This window comes from Topomyia yanbarensis, chromosome 1 (genome assembly GCF_030247195.1).
Source record: "Topomyia yanbarensis strain Yona2022 chromosome 1, ASM3024719v1, whole genome shotgun sequence".
NCBI classification, from domain to species: domain Eukaryota; kingdom Metazoa; phylum Arthropoda; class Insecta; order Diptera; family Culicidae; genus Topomyia; species Topomyia yanbarensis.
In genome coordinates this window covers 185474484-185494918 of record NC_080670.1, presented here as the reverse complement: position 1 = coordinate 185494918, position 20435 = coordinate 185474484, and the positions used below count along the sequence as shown (strand labels likewise).

At 42.0% G+C, this 20435-nt stretch overlaps 1 protein-coding gene across 1 annotated transcript in view; it reads right to left on the bottom strand.

Moving 5' to 3' along the window:
* Positions 1–20435, bottom strand: part of LOC131684180 (cytochrome P450 4c3-like) — a 42887-nt gene that overhangs the window by 1109 nt on the left and 21343 nt on the right. Inside the window, exons 2-4 of the mRNA XM_058966834.1 lie at positions 12127–12242; positions 181–460; positions 49–118 (exon numbers count right to left, since the gene is read on the bottom strand). Coding sequence (XP_058822817.1) covers positions 49–118; positions 181–460; positions 12127–12242 — 466 coding nt within the window. The remainder of the gene's footprint in view (positions 1–48; positions 119–180; positions 461–12126; positions 12243–20435) is intronic.

Sequence of the window (20435 nt, the reverse complement as noted above, 5' to 3'; positions counted from 1 at the left end):
AAGAGTTATTATGACTCTTCACGACAGATCAAAATCTCGAGTTCGTACTGATAGACAGCCTTAACGTAGTCCGAATCGGAGTTCATTTGAGCGTTCACCAGCCGTCCCATAGCAGTTTCTAAAACAAAGTATCTATGTCGTAAGTTGTTCAGAAGTAATGGAAATATAAACAATAGCTACCACACACGATATCCAACGCACACAGGGTCACGTACGGGAAACAGTTAAATCCTGTTTCATTGCCAAGTTCTCGCTCTAGTCGCTTCACTAGCACCGCGCTCTGTTCCTGAAAAATGTCCACGAAGTCGTCCAATATCTTGAAGTGAAAAGCTGGGGTGAGAATCTTTCGCCGTGGATGCCACTTTTGACCTTGGCTTGTGAGCAGACCCGTGCCGAGCCATGGTTTCAGGAATTCATAGTCGTGACTCTTCTCGATGTGTTTTGGGCTGCCGAGGATTGGCTGTGGAGTAAAGGAGAGGAAATGATATATTCGATAACAGCTTGTTGTTATTTTGCGAATGAAAACGAAAACGGAACGAAAAGTAAGATGATCAATTGAATCATGCACTGGACAGTTATGATGCCCCATTCATGCTCAATTTATCATACTTGAAAAGTACACAATTTATTAAAAAACTCCATAGCTGCTGTTAGAAGTTCGTACTGAACTTAACGACTCAAAATAAGAAGCAGCTCTTTTTTATACACTTTTGGTTGCACAGGTCCCCTTGAATTTAGCACACACAATCGGCCGATACGAATTGTGATCGGATGATGGTTTTACCGGTTTTTCGACTTATCTCCAGTCATGCGGAACAATATTCTGCCTTTTTAAAATAATTCCGTAAACGTGTTTTTGCTACACCAAGCAGGTTCTTCGCCATGTTGAATTCAAATCTATCTTAACCTGGATTATTATTCTTGTATGAATGGGATGTAATTAAAAATTTCGCCATGAAAAATGGTAATGATTTGGGTGCTGCCATAGGAAACTATTCAATCCTATTCTCTGAAATCGTATACTAGTTTTGACGGAAATGGCAGCAACAGGATTTTGCCCCGTTGCAGCCAAAGATCCACTAAGATCTGACCAGACCAATATGCAGTTTTTTTCAGCATGGAACAAACAGTATGGCGTATTATCTTACTCAGCGCAGAAGCTAAAAATCCGTTATTATAGCTAGCAAAGAAATTAAATCTACTCATGAGTCGCTCTGCCTCTTTGCTAAGCAGGATAGTATTCGTCAAATGGTAAATACTTCCCAGTCTTCAAAGGTTCCTATCTCATACATCCCCGTGCGTCTATTGATGACATTCCATCTGTAGACTGGCGTCAACCGGCGACTACCACTTTCTACAGTCGTAGAGAAATATGAAGGTACGAGTGAACATGGTCGCTTTAGCCCTACCGTAAACAAAACAACTGTCGAACAACAAAGAGACGGCGGTTCTCCGTCGAAACAGGGCGTTGGTGCAGACTCAGTGAGTCGTCCAGAAAACAATCAAGAAGAGACTACGGATCGGAACTTTTATACTTTCCGATATAAAACAACGATTCATTGAAACGAAATAATTTTAAATTCATTAAATATAGTGATCGATACCGCGCGAGATCTCAACGACGGTGTAGTTGTTGCCGGTGTAAAGGGACGAGCCCGTTTTGCGTTTCCCGCAGGGGGTGTAATTTCAGTTTGTGTAAACAACCCTCTAAGAACGGTTGGTTTCAAAATCGTCCAATGAAGGACGTTCGTTGGACCAATTTGGACAACGTCCAAATAACCGTTCAACGAAAGGCCATCGTTGGACCCGTGTTGAACGATTTTGCAACAATTTTTTGGACGTCTCAGTGGGAAAGCAGGCATCAACTCAGTTGTGTTGGCACTGTCAGCGTTACGGGATCATTACATCCCACTAAGACGTCCAAAAAATTGTTTCAAAATCGTTCAACACGGGTCCAACGACGGACGTTCGTTGAACGGTTATTTGGACGATGTCCAAATTGGTCCAACGAACGTCCTTCATTGGACGATTTTGAAACCAACCGTTCTTAGAGGGATGGCTTGAGGTGAAACAACGACCGACGCGGCTAGAGACGATTGTTGGTGTCCAAAGTTTAGAAGTATCGGGTCTCAACCGGACATGAACCGGTGATCCGAGCCGTTACTTAGGTGCTTATTTCTTCGTAGTAGAATTTAGATTTTTTTTATGATTCGTTTCAATTCAAGATGGAACATCTTCAACCATCGATGGACACATACGAGCCTCAGTGTGGCACAGCACACCGAGTAGAAGAGTCGAGCAACTGGACTAGGGTCAGTTTTATTCGAAATATTTCTCCAGCACAACAAGGCCAGTAATCCGTTCCACTCTCTCCAGTAAATGTTTAGCAATTTTTACGGCCGTTTCTGCTTTACCGTTGGCCTGCTGATGATAAGTTGCGGAGGTTGTAGCGATTCTGCTGGGGAAAATCGATGATACTTTTGATATCCATTCTCCCTGGTGTTTGGACACCTGACGCATTCTGGGATGAACTCGATGAGGAGGTGATCAGCAGGCGATGGGATCCCTAACGTTCGTGAATCCTATCCCATCCCACCGCTACTGCCAATTAGGTTCTTTACTGAAACAGTTAACCTCACTTATCTTGACAGTTCGATTGTACTGTTAACATGGACTTAGAAAAATTTGTAGACTATATTCGCTCGAAGCAAATCGTAAAAAAAATTGTCCATGTAAACAGTACAAGCGAAATGTCAAAAATGAACACTTAGTTCTTTTGTGACGTCACCGTAAAGTATGCAATTACAACTTGGTAAACCCCATCCTACCACCAGCGCTAATTGAATGCTTTACGGTGACGTCACAAATGAACTGAGTGTTCATTTTTGACAGTTCGCTTGTATTGTTTACATGGACTTAGAATTTTTTTTTACGATTTGCTTCGAGCGAATCTAGTAGTCTACAAATTTTTCTAAGCCCAACAATACAAGCGAACTGTCAAGAAAAGTGAGGTTAAGGTGAAGATAAGAAAAGATATGGAAGCCACGTTGCTAGGCACCGACTCGCTTGTTTACATTGAGAAAAACTGAAATCTGAAGTGAAAATTCAAACGCACAATTGAGAGTTTCCGAACATTTTCCTTTGGTCATCTGCACATTGGCAGAAAATTTAAAGTTTTGATAGTAAACGATTAAAGTTTCGCGTGTGTTTTTGCAGTGGTGTGTGAAAAAAGTGCATTTGAAAAAGTGCAATGAAAACGAGAAGAAGAAAAGTGTTTCCAAAAGAAACCCCACGTGAAGAGGGGTGATATTTTCGCACCAAATAGGAGCTACAGGTGGCATTCCGTCAAAAACTCGGATTGATTGTATAGGAAAATGTTCTAACTTCCTTAAGTAGCAGTTTCGTGGCACACCAGCAAGGTTAGTGTGTTGAAAAACGATAGCGTCGACAACTCATTTGACGCGCAATCGTTCATCCGATCAACAATAGCGACTTGGAAGAAGCCGCCACAAAGAAATTTTTTTGTGCTTCTTGAGTGAGCTGTGAGCGAGCCAACACGGTTCACGTATTTTGGAACTAAGTCCGTTTTATTGAGTTAGGTTTAAAGCGTGCCCAAGTTAAATCGGAGGGCTTACCGGAATCCGCTTGTTGACTGCAGTAGTTGAGCCAGCCATCAAGAAGTGATCGTGGGCAGTTTCGCTTCGGAACAACGATTGCCTTGATAGTTTTCAAGGTCTCTTTCGGATTCACTTTTTGTTGAGTTGAGTGGTCTAAATTGAAGTACTTTTTCGAGCCAGTCATTGTTGCATACCAATAGCACTTGTGTACTCTAACCATCTTTCCTCGAAAAAGTCGAGATTTTCCGTCATGCCTCCCTTCAATGCTAACGGTGCAGGTAGTGGAACTGATACCCCAGATGCACGTGACTGCTGCGCTTGAGCGGTCTCGTTTTCTCTTGCGATATTCATAGATTGTACCGGAGCACCGACTAGTTGCGTTTGATGCTCCGCTGACGCATGAAACCGATTCAAGTCTATTTTTTTGAAGACATCCGATCAGAAAAACTTTAAAAAGGCCGTCGTTTATAGAACAGGAACAATCGAGCCGCGCGACAAGAAAGGACTACGGTTGGAAACTTGGAACAAGGAACTTCAAGTCGCTTGGCTACCGCGGGTTCGACCGCATCCTGCGCGACGAACTGCAAACTTGCAACTTCGAGGTTGTATAGCATTACAGGAACTTTGCTTAGTGGGACAGGTGCAGTGGCGTAGTAGCGGGGGGGGGGGGTTTTGGGGACGAAACCCCCCCCGAAATATTTTGGAGAATTTTGCAAAAATTCAATATGTTAAACAAAAATATGCCTAAAATTTTAAATAAAATTCTCAAAGTTTCATTTGCAAAAGTTATCTTGTAAAAAAAATTTCTTGTAGTGGAAATTGATTGCAGACTCGACACCTACCTGTCGGCACGTTGTGGAGGCTAGCTCAACCGCCGAGGACTATAACGAGTAGATCGCGGCGAAGCGAGGAGCTGGGAGCTTATTGGTTCACGAAACGGATATCGGTACCGAGAAAAATTTCCCCACATTCTGTAGTCCTTGACTGACGGCGAACATGGACTGGAGAGTGTGAGAGAAGTATCCCCATAGAGACCACCAGGCGATTCGCTACCGCATCAGCCAATGGAACCCTGCTGCAGCATGAAGAAGGACGGGCCGCAAGCTAAAGTGGAAGACGAAAGACTTTAACGAAAACCTAGTTACTTCGGCGAACAACGTAATCAAGTACGTTGATGCGGCTGATCTAACAAGAAGGATTGTGACGGCTTGTGACGATACAATGTCACGAAAACTAGGGCCATGCAGTAGACGGCGTACACGCTTCTTGTCATAGATCCAGAAGGCAGGCTCAGATCGTAAGAACGGAGAGTGAGAGAATAGCGCAAGCGACGTTTCGAGAATGTAGGGACTCTTTAAAACGGGAGATCAAGCTTAGCAAGCCAATTGCCATAAGTAGCTGTGCTGAGAAATAAACGCCAATCCCTGGGGGACGCGTACTGAGTCGTCATGACGAAGACGAGGGTCCGTCGACACCAGCTGAAATATACCCGGGTAAGCTAAAGATAATCGTTGAGGGTCTCTTCCCGAATCACGATTCAACTACCTGGTCACCGACACCGTACGGCGAAGAAGAAGGAGGTAACACAGCCGAGTGGTAAGTGACTAACGACGAGCCCAAAGAAGCGTCGATGTGACTAAAATCAGAGAAAACCCTCTGTCCGGATGAAATACCAACCGTGGCGCTGAAAGCTGCGATCCTGACATATCCGGACATATTCAGGATGCTATTGCTGAAGTCTTTAGATGATGGTAATCCCCGAAATGAGGAAGGTGCAGAAACTGATGTTGCTGCTAAAGTCAGGGAAGTCACCGGGCCATCCAGCCTCGAATAGACCAATGCCGCAGCGTGACATAAAAGAATGAGCCAGATTCTGAAGAGCTACTACCAGAGTAGAACACTGCTGTACCAGACGAACAAACGGGCAATATGCAATGCGAGTCACAGCGGGCGTTCCTCAGGGCTCCATTCTCTGTCCAACACTTTGGAATGGGATGTACGATGGAGTCTTAACACTGCGGCTTCCTAGGAAAGTGAAAATCGTTGGTTTCGTGGACGATGTGTCACTAACGGTGAGACACTTGAAGAAATGGAGGTGTCGGTGACGGAGACAATGAAACCGCGAAAAGCTGAACAGGACGCTTCGACTGCTGGTCGTACGAGTTGCGATTGCGTACCGGAGGCAGTATGCTTTGTCGCCGAGATGATCCCCATCTGCATTACCCTGACGGAGGATATCAAGTGCTACAAGCAATGAAACGCCAGAAACGTGAGAAAGATGATGAGAATCCATTCGATGGTGACGTGGCAGCAGGAATGGGACAATACGGAGAAAGGAAAGTGGACCTACCGGCTCATCCAAACCTATCGGCGTGGGTCAATAGAAAGCACGGAGAGATGACCTTCCACCTGACACAGCTCCTACCGAGCCACGGCTGCTTAAGGAGTATCTTCATCGGTGTGGGTACGCAACGTCAACACTGTGCTTGGAGTGTGAGATCGTCGAGGAGACACCAGAGCGTCTTTGAATGTCCGAGGTTTGAAGTCTTTGAATGTTCGAGGAGAGTCTTTGAATGTCCGAGGTTTGGAGTGATGTGCAGGGAGCTACTTAAAACGGTCCTCACCATCATCAACCCGGATAATGTAGCCTACAGAATGACAAGCAACGTAAAGACGTGGAACGCAGTAAACAGAGATATGATGTAGATCAGTGATTCTCAACCAGGGGTCCGCGGACCCCTAGGGGGCCACGAAGTCATTGCTGGGAGTCCGCGAAGAAAAATATATTTTCCGAGTGCATATTGAAATTTCAAGTCATGTTTCCTAACAAATTGAAAATAACATATTGATAGCATACAAAATTGATGTTTAACTATAGGGGTCCGCAGCAACCCAGTATGATATCTAAAGAGTCATTGGTACGAAAAAGGTTGAGAACCGCTGATGTAGATCATGACCGTCTTACAACGGAATGGACATCGAACCTCCGAGGACTAGTCGAGTAGACTGCAACAGAGCAGCGAGTATGAGTCGTCGAAACGCCAGCGAACCGGACGTCACGCTCCATGCGGATTCGTCAGACGGACCACGGCACCCCACCGGTTGTTCCGATAGAAAATAGCGAAAACCAAAGAAGAATCGATATTGGGAGACCTTTTTTCGCCAGGGAACTCTCCGGTAGCGTAAGCTTGATTCACCGCTGGGGACTAGACTGAGTAGACAGCGACGAGGCACCACTAGTCACGGGTCATCGGCGCACGAGTGCACCGGACACCCTGCTTCACCAGAATCGCCGAACTGACCTTGGCACCTAGCTGATTAGCTCGATCTCGGGAGAACTTCTCGCGCCGAGGAATTCTCTGTCGGAGTAGGTCAGGTCCATCGTCCATCGAATAGACCGAGTTGTTCGCGAACAAGTTGAGGAGCTGAATGAATCATCAAGGAAGTAGTGCTAAATGGCCCAAGAAGAGAACTAAAGGGCTTAAAGGAGTTGGGGTGCTAAATGGCACCGGCCACGGAGCCAAAGGGCTCAAGAAGTTGTAGTACTGAAACCAAATAAGAATCGGTATCGGGAGAACTTCTTTCGTCTGGGACCTCTCCGTCAGCGTAGTCAGATTCACCGCCGGGAACCAGACCGCGTAGATCGCGACGATACACCACCAGCCGCGCCGGGGCTCCAGCAAACCGGATGCCCTACTCTACCGGAATCGCCGAACTGCTTGCAGCACCTGGCTCGTTGGCTTGCTTTCGAACTTCTCTCGCCGGGGAACTTTTCGTCGGAGTAGGCTAGATCTATCGTCGGGGACTAGACCGAGTAGTTCGCGAACCAGTCGGAAGCTCAACGAGGAAGTGGTACTGAATGGCACAAGGGAACTGGAGGGCTCAGTAAATTAGACAGTCTGAAGTTTGCCGCCCAGATTGTCCTCGTAGGGGAAGAGCATTAATTCTATACCAACAGCTTTCCTACCTTGACTACCCAAATCCGTTCCCTGAGTTGTTGGTTTTGAACATTTTTTTCCTGCTCAGAATGTTTTTGAACATTTTTTCATATATATACAAAAAATTTCATATCCCCCCCCCCCCGAAAAATTTTCTTACTACGCCACTGGACAGGTGTGGTAAAGTACAGATCGAGCGGCTACATTTTACCAGAGTAACGGCACAATAAGAGAACTGGGGACCGGTTTTATAGTGCTGGGAAAGATGCAACAATGCGTGATCAAGTGGCAGGTAATCAGCGAAATCAGTGAGGGTCGAAGGCCGGCTCTTCAACTGTAGCATCATCAACGTGCATCGCCCTCACGAAGCGAAACCCGCGGATCGAACAAACCGTAGTGCGAAAGTAGATTCGGACCACAACTTGCGTGGACGTCGAGGCTCAGCAACAAACATCTAAGAGACGTTCATGCTGCCGACGAATACGCACTGCAGCTAGATACAACGCTACCAAAGGAAGAGTAGCCAGGCGCGGTTATTCTTGAGCATGGTTGGACCAACATACGAACCAGAATAGGCAGTACTACTGAGGCCGTACTACGTACGAGAGTTCCAAATCGATATGTGCAGAGACGCTGATGGGTATCTTCTCACGAACGAGTATGAGGTGATCAATAGGTACAAATCAGCGTGCAGACGTGTTAAGCCGAACACAGATTCCCAGAAACGGATCAACCTGAAATCCAAGAGGAGATAGGACGGCTGCGGAACAATAAAGCCGCTGGCAACGATCGACTGTCAGGTGAGTTGTTCACGCACGTTGGGGTCTGGGAGGGGGAAATTTTAGCGAAGGATTAGGTGGATTTATATAAAAAGTGATAAACTGGATATCTGCAACTACCAAGAGGCTCACCAAAATTCTTTGTCGCCGCCTAACACCGTGAGCAAGGGAGTTCACAGGGCAGTATCAATCAGGTTTTACTGGTGCATGCACCACTACGGATCCAATCTTCGCGCTTCGACAAGCCCTGCAGAAATGTCTCGAATACAACGCGCTTACTCCTCCCTTGTTTATAGATTTCAAAGTCGCATATGATACAACCGAATGAGATCAACTATAGCATGTAATACACGAATACGGGTTCCCGGACAAACTAATACGATTGATCAATGGATCGATGGATCGAGTGATGTATCGCTTCCAAATATCAGGGACACTTGTCTCTCTTATCTGCTGTTCAGTGTCGCTTTGGAAGGTGTGATAAGAGGAGCGAGGATTGATACAAGTGGTACGAATTTCCGCAAGTCCGTTCCGTCGGCTTCGCCGATGACCTTGACAATGTGGCACGTAATCTTGAGACAATGACGTAGACATATTCCCGAATGAAAGATGAAGCAAAGCGCTGTTCATAAATGCATCAAAGACAAAATACATGACGGCAAGAGGTTCGAACGAAGAAACATTATGCCTTCCACCGAATATGTTTATTGATGCTGACGATATCGAGATGATTGAACAATTCGTGGGCTCACTGGCGACAGCCGATAATGACACTAGCAAAAAATACTCCTTCGGTCGAACCAAATGAGCGTCCAACCGAAGTTACCATCCACAACACGCTTAATAGACCGGCTGACCTAAAGGGCCACGACACATGGATTATTTCGAACGGAAGGTGTTGTGAACGATCTACGGTGGCGCATGAACTACGAACTGCAACAATTGCTCGGAGAACCATCCATCGCCGTTCGCACAGCGAAAATTGGACGGTAACGGTCGGCTGGGCATGTTGTCAGAATGGCGAGCGATAACCCTATAAAATTGGTTGTTGAAAGAAATCCGACAGGTTCAATGAGGAAAGCTCCATAGCCAGCAAGGTGGATCGACCAAGTTGAAGGAGACCTGAGAAGTCTTTGTGCCCTGCGAGGCAGGCGAAAAATAGTCATGAACCAAGTGAACAGGAGACGACTTCTTAATGCAGCAAAGTGCATGACGACGTTAGACTGAATGGTAAGGTCAGTAAGTCGCGTCATAACCTACATTTAGACGACCGCCAGAAGCTCCAAGACGATTTCGCCTGTGAAAGTCAGAACGTTGCGGACACTTTATTCGATGAGAAAAGTTATCAGAGAAGCAGGAATAGCTCATTTATCTGCTAGTAAAACGCGGAGCATTTGAGCGTCCTGTTTAAGCAGTCATTGCCCCAAATAGTGATTAAATCAATGCTTATTGCCTTAATCAATATGAATAAATAAAAAAAAAATTCCAACTTTTGTCATAAAATATGTTGGCGAAATTCAGTAAGCTCAAACATTTAAAGAACTCAATGTAAAAACCTTTTTACGGATACGGTACACAAAGAATCAAATAAATGTAAATTAAGCTATCTCTGTCATTTGTCACAACGGTAATATTCTGCCCGCATAAGAGTCCCATATTGAAAAACAGCAAGCCGAGAACAACGCCGTTCAACATTTACATTTTCATTCATTCCTTATTCATGGAACAAACATGTTTTGGTCTTTTTTCGATATTTTTTAAAAACAAACCTGGTAATTTTATTTGTGCATTGTGATTCAGTGGTTATACAGAATACAATCCAACAGGTAGCTCATTTTTGACAGAAATCCACATGGGACTCTTATGCTTTAATGTGCAATATTGGCCGATTATATTATTCTCGATTAAAATTCCGTATCCATGCACAGGGAGACATACCAAAGCCCAAGGACCGGAATGAGAACAATTCATCAAAACTACTTTCGTCAATGTGTAGCTAAATCCAGTTATGTAGTTATTAGTAACTACAGCGAGCGATATCGGGACGCAAAACGGATTAATTACGCAATACATGTACAAACTATTTTTGACCACAAACAACGACCGGTGGATGTGCTCGTTAATTGGATAGGTCAGGGAAGCTTAATGCGCGAGTACTGAGCAGGTAGGTGTATCGTAATGAACGTGCACTTCGGTGGCTAAAGCGCAAAGGTAATTGACCCCAGCAAGTGCGATATGAAATGCGGCAGTAACACAACGCCACCACACTTCAGGTGTGATTTGTTTTGGTCTACTCATCTGACGAAGCTGAACGATGTTGTTGTTATACGTTTTAAAGAGGCTTTTGGGCTGTCGAATATTTGAATTAGCGCCTCGATACGAATTGTGAAGCGTCAACAGGTTGTGTAAACTTCCTGACTGCTAAACTGTATAAATTGCGGCATTACCGGTGCTTTCAAGGTTTTATTCATCACTGCTTTCAATTTAGAGCCGTACCTGATTAATGCCGATATAGTTTACAGTACTAGTTCGTTTGACTGTACTTGAAAGACATTGACGAAAACTGCACAAAATTGTGCAGGTTTGATAGGTTCAGTATATCAATTCAGTATATCAGTTCAAAAATTACATCCGTTTTCAAGTCTGTTTTGTCGCATCTTTGGCGTTTATCGGTGACTCGTTTTATGTTTATCGTAAAAATTGTGAGTTTGTTCTTGCTAAACTGGTTTCTTTAGCACCCGAGGAGAATTTTGCTCGTTTTTGGTCTTCGACTTTGTGCCATGGAATTTGGGGAAATACGACCATATGAGAACGAAATCGGCAACGTAGCAACTGCGTCATTGTTTTTTTCCTGGGCATTTTATTATTCGTTCACCTTAGAGGTACCTATAGTTTGTTGCAAACATTAAATGTTAGGAACAATGCATTTTTTTGATTGGACCAAATTTTTTACATGAGGGCATTAAATTAGTAGGTTTGGTTTTCAAGTGTTTCCTAATTTTCCTAATCATTAATTAGTAGATTTTGGGTCAGTTGGATGATTAGTCAAAACTAGCACCAAATTGGCATCGAACTGACCAAATCACTGATACCACAAAACTCATAGGATTTACGTGAATGCCTAAACAACTTGCAGGTTTCGTGTAATGTCTCACAGAAGTCCTCGTTTCTAATGAGGAAGCGGAATCAAAATCTTGTTTTTGGTTGTGTCTACCTGGTGCTAATTTGTTGCTAGTTTTGACTTATCATCTAACTGACACCAAGATAGTGCTACTTACTGATGAGGAGAATTCGAAACACTGAAAACAAAACTTTTAAGTGAGGAACAGGTCATTCGAGCTAGATAATATATAAACAACTTTGTACCAATAACTAGTTAATTTTATCAAAAGATGATACGAATTAATATCAGTTTTATATTTACCTATCTATGTATTGATATATCAAATACACGAAATTTTGTTTCTGTGAAGCTGAAATATAATTCTGCGGAATTGTAAGCCGGCACTGCTCGAGAAACTGCTAGAGATGCTTGCAGAAATTGTCCTTTGACTAACTGCATAAATTCAGGTATTTTGATGTTTATTCTAAATTCTCAAAGTTGCTATTGTAATAATCATAACTGGAGTGCAGTAGAATATGTTCACTGCCTCGTTTTATTAAGGTTTTTCATTATTAATTTTATGGTTTTATTGAACTTTAATTTTTATCACGTTGAATGTCTCAAGTCATTTTTCTACCAAAATTTACGATATTCTACTTCAAAACGTTACAATACGGAACTCAACTTACCTCAACGGCACTAGCTTTCGAGATCATTACATAAGGCATTGGTCCATTCCATGCACGACTGAAGCCCTGGTGGCGCCCATACAGTTTACGGATTGATATAATGCGGTTGAATATTTCTATATTAAGGGATTAAAGAGAAAAAGCTTGTAAGTCATATTTTATAGTTATACTTTCTCCTTAAATTTGCCGAATTAATTATTATTTCTATGCTGGACCGTCAACGGACAAATCTTCAAGGACATATATTTTTATGAACATTTTTAGAATTATGTGTGTGTCATTAGGCTCATTACCTTATGTACCTACAAATCGCCGACTAACATGTTGACAGGAGAATTTCACCCGTATCAACCCAACGTATACACAAGCAGAAAAGTAAATTAATTTATCCCAACGCAACTCACAGGCTGCACACATATGTCGCACCCTACAGTGTTGAACTCAATCCAACGGGGTGCGAATATAGCGTAGGTGGTAAATGCCTTGTACGCAGCTCACCTGGGTTCGATTCCCAACCCCACACATAGAGTTAGGGATTTTCCCACAGAGATTTCTCTAACTCGAAAAGAGGCGAATGACGCTAAGGTTAATCCAACTTCCAACTTTGATCGTGCGCTCTTCAGCACGCTGTGCGATTTGAAACTTTTCATGTACACGAACGATTGTACCGTCCAGACGATATAGCCATGATGTTGCTAGTTTGGCGCTGAAGCGACGAATGATTGAAACGGACACACGGAACCTCAATTTGTAAACTATCCGTATTTTGACGGAGTCACTTAGGTGAGAGTGTGTCCAAATGCCAACGACAATACGGTCAACATGTGTCTCGTTTGGTATGTGAGCGACGACTGATATAAAACGAACACGCGAGATCTGTGTGATATTCCCGTATGTGATGAAACGCTTCGATGCTCCCTTTTGACGGCTCTGTCTGAAATAGGGTTGCAGATTTCGCATTTTCCTCGGTGTTTTCGAAAGATTTTCTGAAAATTCGCTGTTGTTCTGTTTATAATTGTCGCACATCTTGCGAAATTGAACAGAAAACAGGTGCAGGTATTTCGGTTAAGATAAGCAGAAATATCGCGATTCCGTTCAAAACAATGGAAGTTATTCGCATTTGAAAACTGGGCAAAAAACTCGGCAGAAATTTTTGAAACGGGACCCAAGAATCGAAACGTTAGAAGTATTTTATTTCAAAAAAGTATATTATTACAAAGAACCGTTATTTCTATTCTTACAGCAAGGACTAGGAGGATCGATATTGATTGTTCTCAAGGCGATACGCATGCTTAGAATCAATACAATTTCGATTGGTTTCAATGGTTGAATGATCCGACGAAGTGTAATGTTTTTGAAAGAGAATATGTGATTTTAACGAAGTTTGATATCGACTCGGTACAGTTTCATCACATCAGGAATGCTTATTTTTTTTATTGCTCACAATAAATAATAATCGCAATAATAACATAGTGTTAAGAAACTCCGATTTAAACGTGAAAACCGTACTGCTGAAAGCATTTAAGATATTTTCAGCGGAAACGCATCAAGGAATACGAAAATTTTGTCGTGACTACGACTTATCTTTTAATATTGGGGCCCCTTTTCAAAATTTCGGAAGCAACAGCCGGTAGAGTGTTTGAATGCTAGTAACTTTCATTCAGCACATTCGTACTAAACAGTTGGAAATATGTGCATAAATTTTGTATTAAATTCTAACTTCTATAAATAAAGCAAAAACTAATATTCATAACATCTTTCGAAAGTGGCGTAGAAAAAACAAAACAACGCTGCCTATTCCAGGCAGAGTTGTCAATATGAGCCGTTTGCACAGTTCGTTGCTTGGTTTTTGAACGAGCAACATGTAGACGGTACAGGAAGCGATTTCCTGCAATGTTCGTGTAAACCTGTACACATTTAAACTGACTATATATTTTTCACATGCCAGTAACACACGCACCCGTTTCCTAGCTGTGTGCAAAGTTTATCCGGCGGTTTTCAATCTACTATGCGAGGTTACTCTTTGTACGAACATGCGTGGTGGTGTTGGAAGGTACATACATATGGCATTCCACGCAAAATTTGCCACTAATTTTGTCCCAAATTATTTTTTTAGATTTAGTAGTAACATTTATTTTTTATTTCAATTATTTAGGCAGAACTTTTGAGATTCTTTGTGTCGAATTTCCACGTTTGAAATCGCTTGTACTGTAAAGGCATGAAATTTGCGCATTTTTCTTAGCTTTTGAATGCAGTATAATAAAACTTAATCGATTTTTTTATTCCTCCCCTAGGTTGACGGGTTTGACGGTATTGCAAACATCATCAAGCATATTTGTGCATTTGTTTTAAAGATCCTCTGACAGACAATTGCTTAGATGGTTATAGATGGTTATTACGCCTCGATAGTGGTGCTTCGAGGAGACCGAACTATGAGCCTTTTTTATACATTTACATTTTATACATTTCATACTCTGCACCAGCCCAAACTAACGGTCAGCTAAGATCTTGTGCACACTGGCGTGGCCGATTAGCGGATCACCGTGGATTGACTTTTTCTGTGGGCTGTTTTTGCAGACATTGTTCAACAGCTTAATGGCAGTGTTTGTTAGCACGGCTCGCAGTGACAGTCATTTTGTGTCAATTTATCGGTCGGCCTGGTCACGTTCATCTTCAGCATGCAACTTGTGTAAAATCTCCAACGGTTTCGAAGGTAGTTGGGATATCCAAACCAGGTGTGCTGCTGTCGTCATGTTTTTTTGTGGCTGAGTTCGACAGAATTGACAGTGCTTATTCCTCTACCCAGTCAAACTAGTAGGGGAACCGGTTCGGACTTCCAGCATGAATTCCAGCTCAAATGCATCAACCGATAGAATCTGTTGTTTTCCTTGAGCAGGATTCCATACTGAATCCATTCAGGATTTCGAACCGGTTCCGGAATGGATTTGATGAATAGTTGGGATACGTTGGTGTGGCGGCGCTAGTGTTAATCGTATATTAATTCAAATGTTTACACACATTTTTTAATTTTTTTTGTTCGGTCATGGATGTCTGTTCTCTGTGGCCTGGTCAACTTGCACAGGCGCATTAAAAAATATAACAGTTAAACTCTATTAGTTGTGTTGTGTTGAATAATTGTAGTTTTTAGTACTAGTGTACACTTGTTATGTGCTAGTCGGATGTCTATCTATGTATGTGTTCGTCTGAGTATTTATGACAGATGTGTCAGAACTGGCTTATATGATAGAATTGCGGGTAATTCTTTCTGGGATTCGGTGGTCACTTTTTACAGGTGTTCAATTCGTGCATTCGATTCGATTCATTCGGAAAGATCGAATTGGATAAATTAAGGTACGATTAATTTGCACGTTGCATATTGCACTTTCTGTTATGTTTTTTGTGCTTTTATAGATTTCTTTTCCACTACTAATGTGTACCAAAAATAATAGTGATCAATATCGCTTCTACTTAATTTCTTTCCTTTTTTTCTTTATTCGGAATGTTATTTTTTCTTTTATTGCTATATCTTAGATCTAGTCTAATACTCACTAACATAATAAATTGCTTATTCTGTCATATACACTCACAATCTCTCTCATTCCAAACGTACAAACGTGGCCTTCGCGATATCATAAACCTGGTTACAAACGCGAACGCCCACGTTATCGCCATAATTCTAACACCCCGGTAATTAAGTGAGCGTTTTTGCATATATAAAATAACACACGCGGTCTCAAGCATCAACCCACCACTCGCGTAATCATGAATCTGACACATCTGTAAGTCTCTACCCTCGGTCATAGCAGCCTAGACTCATGCCTTCAGTTGGACGAATAAAAAATTCACTAGACAACACCTTCCATGGCGACATGATTGGGAACTCTGATGATATGGGGAAACTGACCCACTTCTAGCATTTCTATCATACACTAAAAATTAAACATCAGATTCACGCTCCGCACGCGAGATCATTCAAGAATACACGCAAAAATGGGAATGGTCACACGATTATAAAATCGAACTTATGCACGCGCTAGCGCAAGCGACATGCACGTTAACATACAAACGCTCGTGCCCTTCGTGATCACACTACTACGCAATTAGTGAACACCCACGCCAACCCAGACGGATATGCACCCCTGGACGCAAAAACTCACACCTTCCACGCACAAGCCACCACAGGACTCACAATTAGACTTTTACATACATAGTCACACGCAATAATTACAGTAGAGAAGAAGTAGCGAATTCTGTCTAAATACCGTTACAATAGATAGTGATCCGGCCCATTACGCAGATAAGATTAGCTTTTCTAGGCAATACTCCCACGGTCAGCTGTGTGGAGTTCAAATTGCTTTTGTTTAGGAAACATAGGATACTCTCGGTAGCCGGCTGCCTAGAGTTAAAAAAGAACCAAAAACTAAACAAGATCTTTTTTATTTCGAGTGATTATGTACTCGAAGACTAACTAAGCAACTACATAATAAAATATTCTTTACAGGTCGCATCGCTTGCTTGGAGCGAATCCTAGACCTTATACCCTTCCAAACCACCAACTCCGCGACACCTATGGAAGAGTCTGATGAATCGTCAATACTTCTCGTCTACCCTATCCTTTATCCTTCCCCGTGAACGATGGAGATGGGGGCGGCCGGCAATGATGGCTATCATGCTGTTGAGGTTTTAATATGGGTCGGATTGGTATGAATTCCTACTTACCACTTCCTAAGCAACTTTTATTAGATAATCAGCAGTCATACATGATTAAGTCAGTGTGCAATCCGCCAAAATTATCGTCACAACGCAACGCATAGTCATACGCAATAATTGCAGGTATTCGTCTGGAAACCGGGGGAAGTGCATCTGAAACGCAGAACTTATCTTTTCAATGATGGCCTTGGCTGTGTTTAAGGCACCATAGCTTCGTCAGTTGGGTCAAAGATGCATGAAACCCGCTAGCCATAATAAAACTTAATCGAATTTTCCTTACAAATATTGAGAAGTAAAAACGTTTTTTCAAACTTGTACATCATAGTATTTAAATCATTTCTCTTAATACCATAAAAATTGGAGCTAATTTCATGCATCGAGCGGCAAATCTTGAACAGAAAGAATTGCGAAATCAGTCGAAGATTGATGTTCAAATCCGTCGTCGAGTCCAAGTGTCCCCATTCTGAAGCTGGAGAACTGAGAAGTTCGGTATGTTCCGTAAAGAGGTTTGTATTATCAAAATTAACAATTTTCTATATTGTTTATTATTATTTATTATTTATTTCTTATCTTCGGTATACACCGTACAGACACATTTTAAAACTATATATTTCTTATTAATAACATATATCTATGCTTGGAAACGTTAAAATCATACACTGGAGAAGCTTCGTTAAATCTGCGGCAACATTTTTTCAGTGGATTATTTTGTCCGTATGAAGTACGGTGTCTAGGGATCCACAACAGAGTGGGGTTACGAAGAACACGAGGAGGCGCATACAAATTAACGCCCGAGAGAAGATCCGGACTGTCGATATTACCTGACAGCAAGTCGAAAACAAAAACTCTTTGCAGGAAGATACGGCGAGTCGCCAGAGTCTGCAGACCGAGTAGCATACATCTGTCGGCATAAGGAGGCAACACAACTGGATCATTCCATGGAAGGTCGAATCGCACAAAACATCTCTGCATACGTTCTAGTCGGTCAATTTGAACGGCATGGTATGGTGCCCACACTTGCACAGCACACTCCAAAACACTTCTGATCAGGGCACAGTAAAGTGCTTTTAGTGCGTAGTAATCATCGAAGTCCGCTTTAAGAAGCCCAGCATTCCGAAAGCCTTAGCAATTGTCGCGGTGATATGGTCGGAAAAGCTCAACTTCCTATCGAAGAGCACTCCCAAGTCTCGGATCGAGTCGACGCTTTCAATTGTTCTTCCTTTTAGGCTGTATTCATAACGTCCTGGAGTAAGCAAGCGTCCGAAACTGATTACTTTGCATTTATTAACGTTGACTTCCATTCCGTTAAGCGTGCACCATTCTTGAATAGTACAGATATCTTCTTGAAGTACTACGGCGTCAAGTGAGGAAGCGATAGTTCGAAAGATTTTGAGATCGTCCGCGTATAGCAATTTCCCAGACTTGATCCGACTACAGATATCGTTAATAAATAGAATAAAAATTAGCGGGCCCAGATGACTGCCTTGCGGGACACCTGTGGGTGTTATAAATGTGCTTGAGCGCGTGTTTCTTTGTTGTAACATAGAAAGTTGTTAATTGGCTTATCTCATGTGTTTTCGAAATGATTTCGTCTGTTATTAAAATATGGTGATTCAAACAGTGATTGGTTGTTTATGTTGAAACGTATGAGTTTAAGTCTTCGGAACGCTTATCAAGAAAAGCAACGCATGTCATTTGGTGCTTTGTTTTTTGGTGATAAATCGTTCTAGAAGTAGGATTTTTTAATAATATTTTTGTAGAAAAAGTGAGCTGACTTCTTCGACAACGTGCTTTCGCTAATATCTTTGTTGAATTTACTTTACTAAATATTTTAGAAGTTATTACTCGTTATATTTGGATGACCCTTAAAATAGTTTTTAAAGCTTTCCTACGAGTTTCGTATATCCGATTAAGTTATTCTAATCATCAAAATAAATTGTGTAGTACACTTTACCGATTTCGCATACTTAATCGCACGTTTTTGCGAAAGAAGTTATTGTACCGCGCGACGAATCATCGTGAATATATCGCGCATAATTGCTTGCAGGTGCTGCACACGGACACTATAATCAGCACGAGGTTAACAATTAAAACGAACAGAACAACGAACCGGAGGACCGGACTTGGTTCTTGCACTCTGTCGTGCTTAAAGACATCGTTCTCGATATTCACGTGACCCACAGATCTATATTGGCGCAAAATTACTTTCAAAGCAAAATAACAACATTACTCGATTTTATAAATATGAACGGTATAATTCAATTCAGCATCAGACGTGTATAGAACGATTACGAAGCAAATATATTGAGATCGATTTTTAGCCATTTCGTCGATATGAGACTGAATAATAAATCAGTAAAATCAGTACGGTCTTCTTCCAAATAAGGCCAAAATAGGCTACAAATATTCTAAACCAAATTGTACACAAAAATAAGCTAAAACGTAGAAATCAAATATAACCCCGCAAGGTCACAAACGGAAAAGATATACACTCTGTGTGTATATATTTACCTATAGCTTAAATGTGTCTACTTAGTGCGTCTTTGTGTTTCTTCCAGTCATTGTCATCGCCAAAACCAGTTCTGTGAGACGGGTGAGACCCAATAAAAAACTAAACACCCCAAAAAGTTGCATTTTCATCTTATACCGTGTTTGGGTTTCTTTTTTTTTTTTGAACGAACGATGCATGGTGTGGTGAACTAGTATCTAATGTCTCTCCACTAGTCACTTTTTCGTTTGACATTGTATAAATTGGCAAATCCATATAAAATCATAGTGTTTCGTAGCTGCTACGGGAAACTAGTTTGGTTATATACCAAACGATTCCATTTCATTAATTGAGTAGCCAAACGTTTGTTTTTAATTAGGATAGTTGTCTGTAGATCACCTACATTTTTCCCGTTTTTTGCAATTGGAAAAAAATTTCGCATTATTCTTCATTTATTGGCGGTGTTCAGTAATGTAAATCTATTAGTTTAAGTCTGTCTAACGCAGCCTCTAATGGTCCCATTTTTTCTCTATTATTAATTATACGACTTTACCGTACACACCCTGTATACCCGCGCAGTTGCTCGAGCCCACAAGTGCTGTCCAATTATATCCATTATTACCCACTTTATGAATGACGGCGCTTGCATTCGAGTGGCAGCAGTTGTACAGCCAAGTATGAATGGTTCGCTTAAACTTAACACTTGCGACGGGTTGGTCGGGTCTTTACCGTGGGTGGGTGAATGGTGAACAAATAACTACCTGGTTGAAAAGCAGTTGAATAGGTGCAATTGACGGATGGTTTATGGATATTGTACAGAGCCGAGACCTTGACTTTCGGTTCACTGTTTCGTTGGGTGATCAAAAAAAATGACCACTTTTTTACTTTTCTTATGTCATACATCATCGTATATGTATTAGTTGTAATGTGTTCACCTGTGGTGGGTTACTTTCACTTCTGTGATTATGTGGATCGTGTTTCGGTTACTAGTATTTCATTATCAGTGACCGAATGCGTTTTGTAACATCTACTGCTCGAATTCCATAACAATAGTCAGTGCCACCCTTTGACAGTTTTCATCGTCATAACCCGATTGGCTCATGAGGGGGAA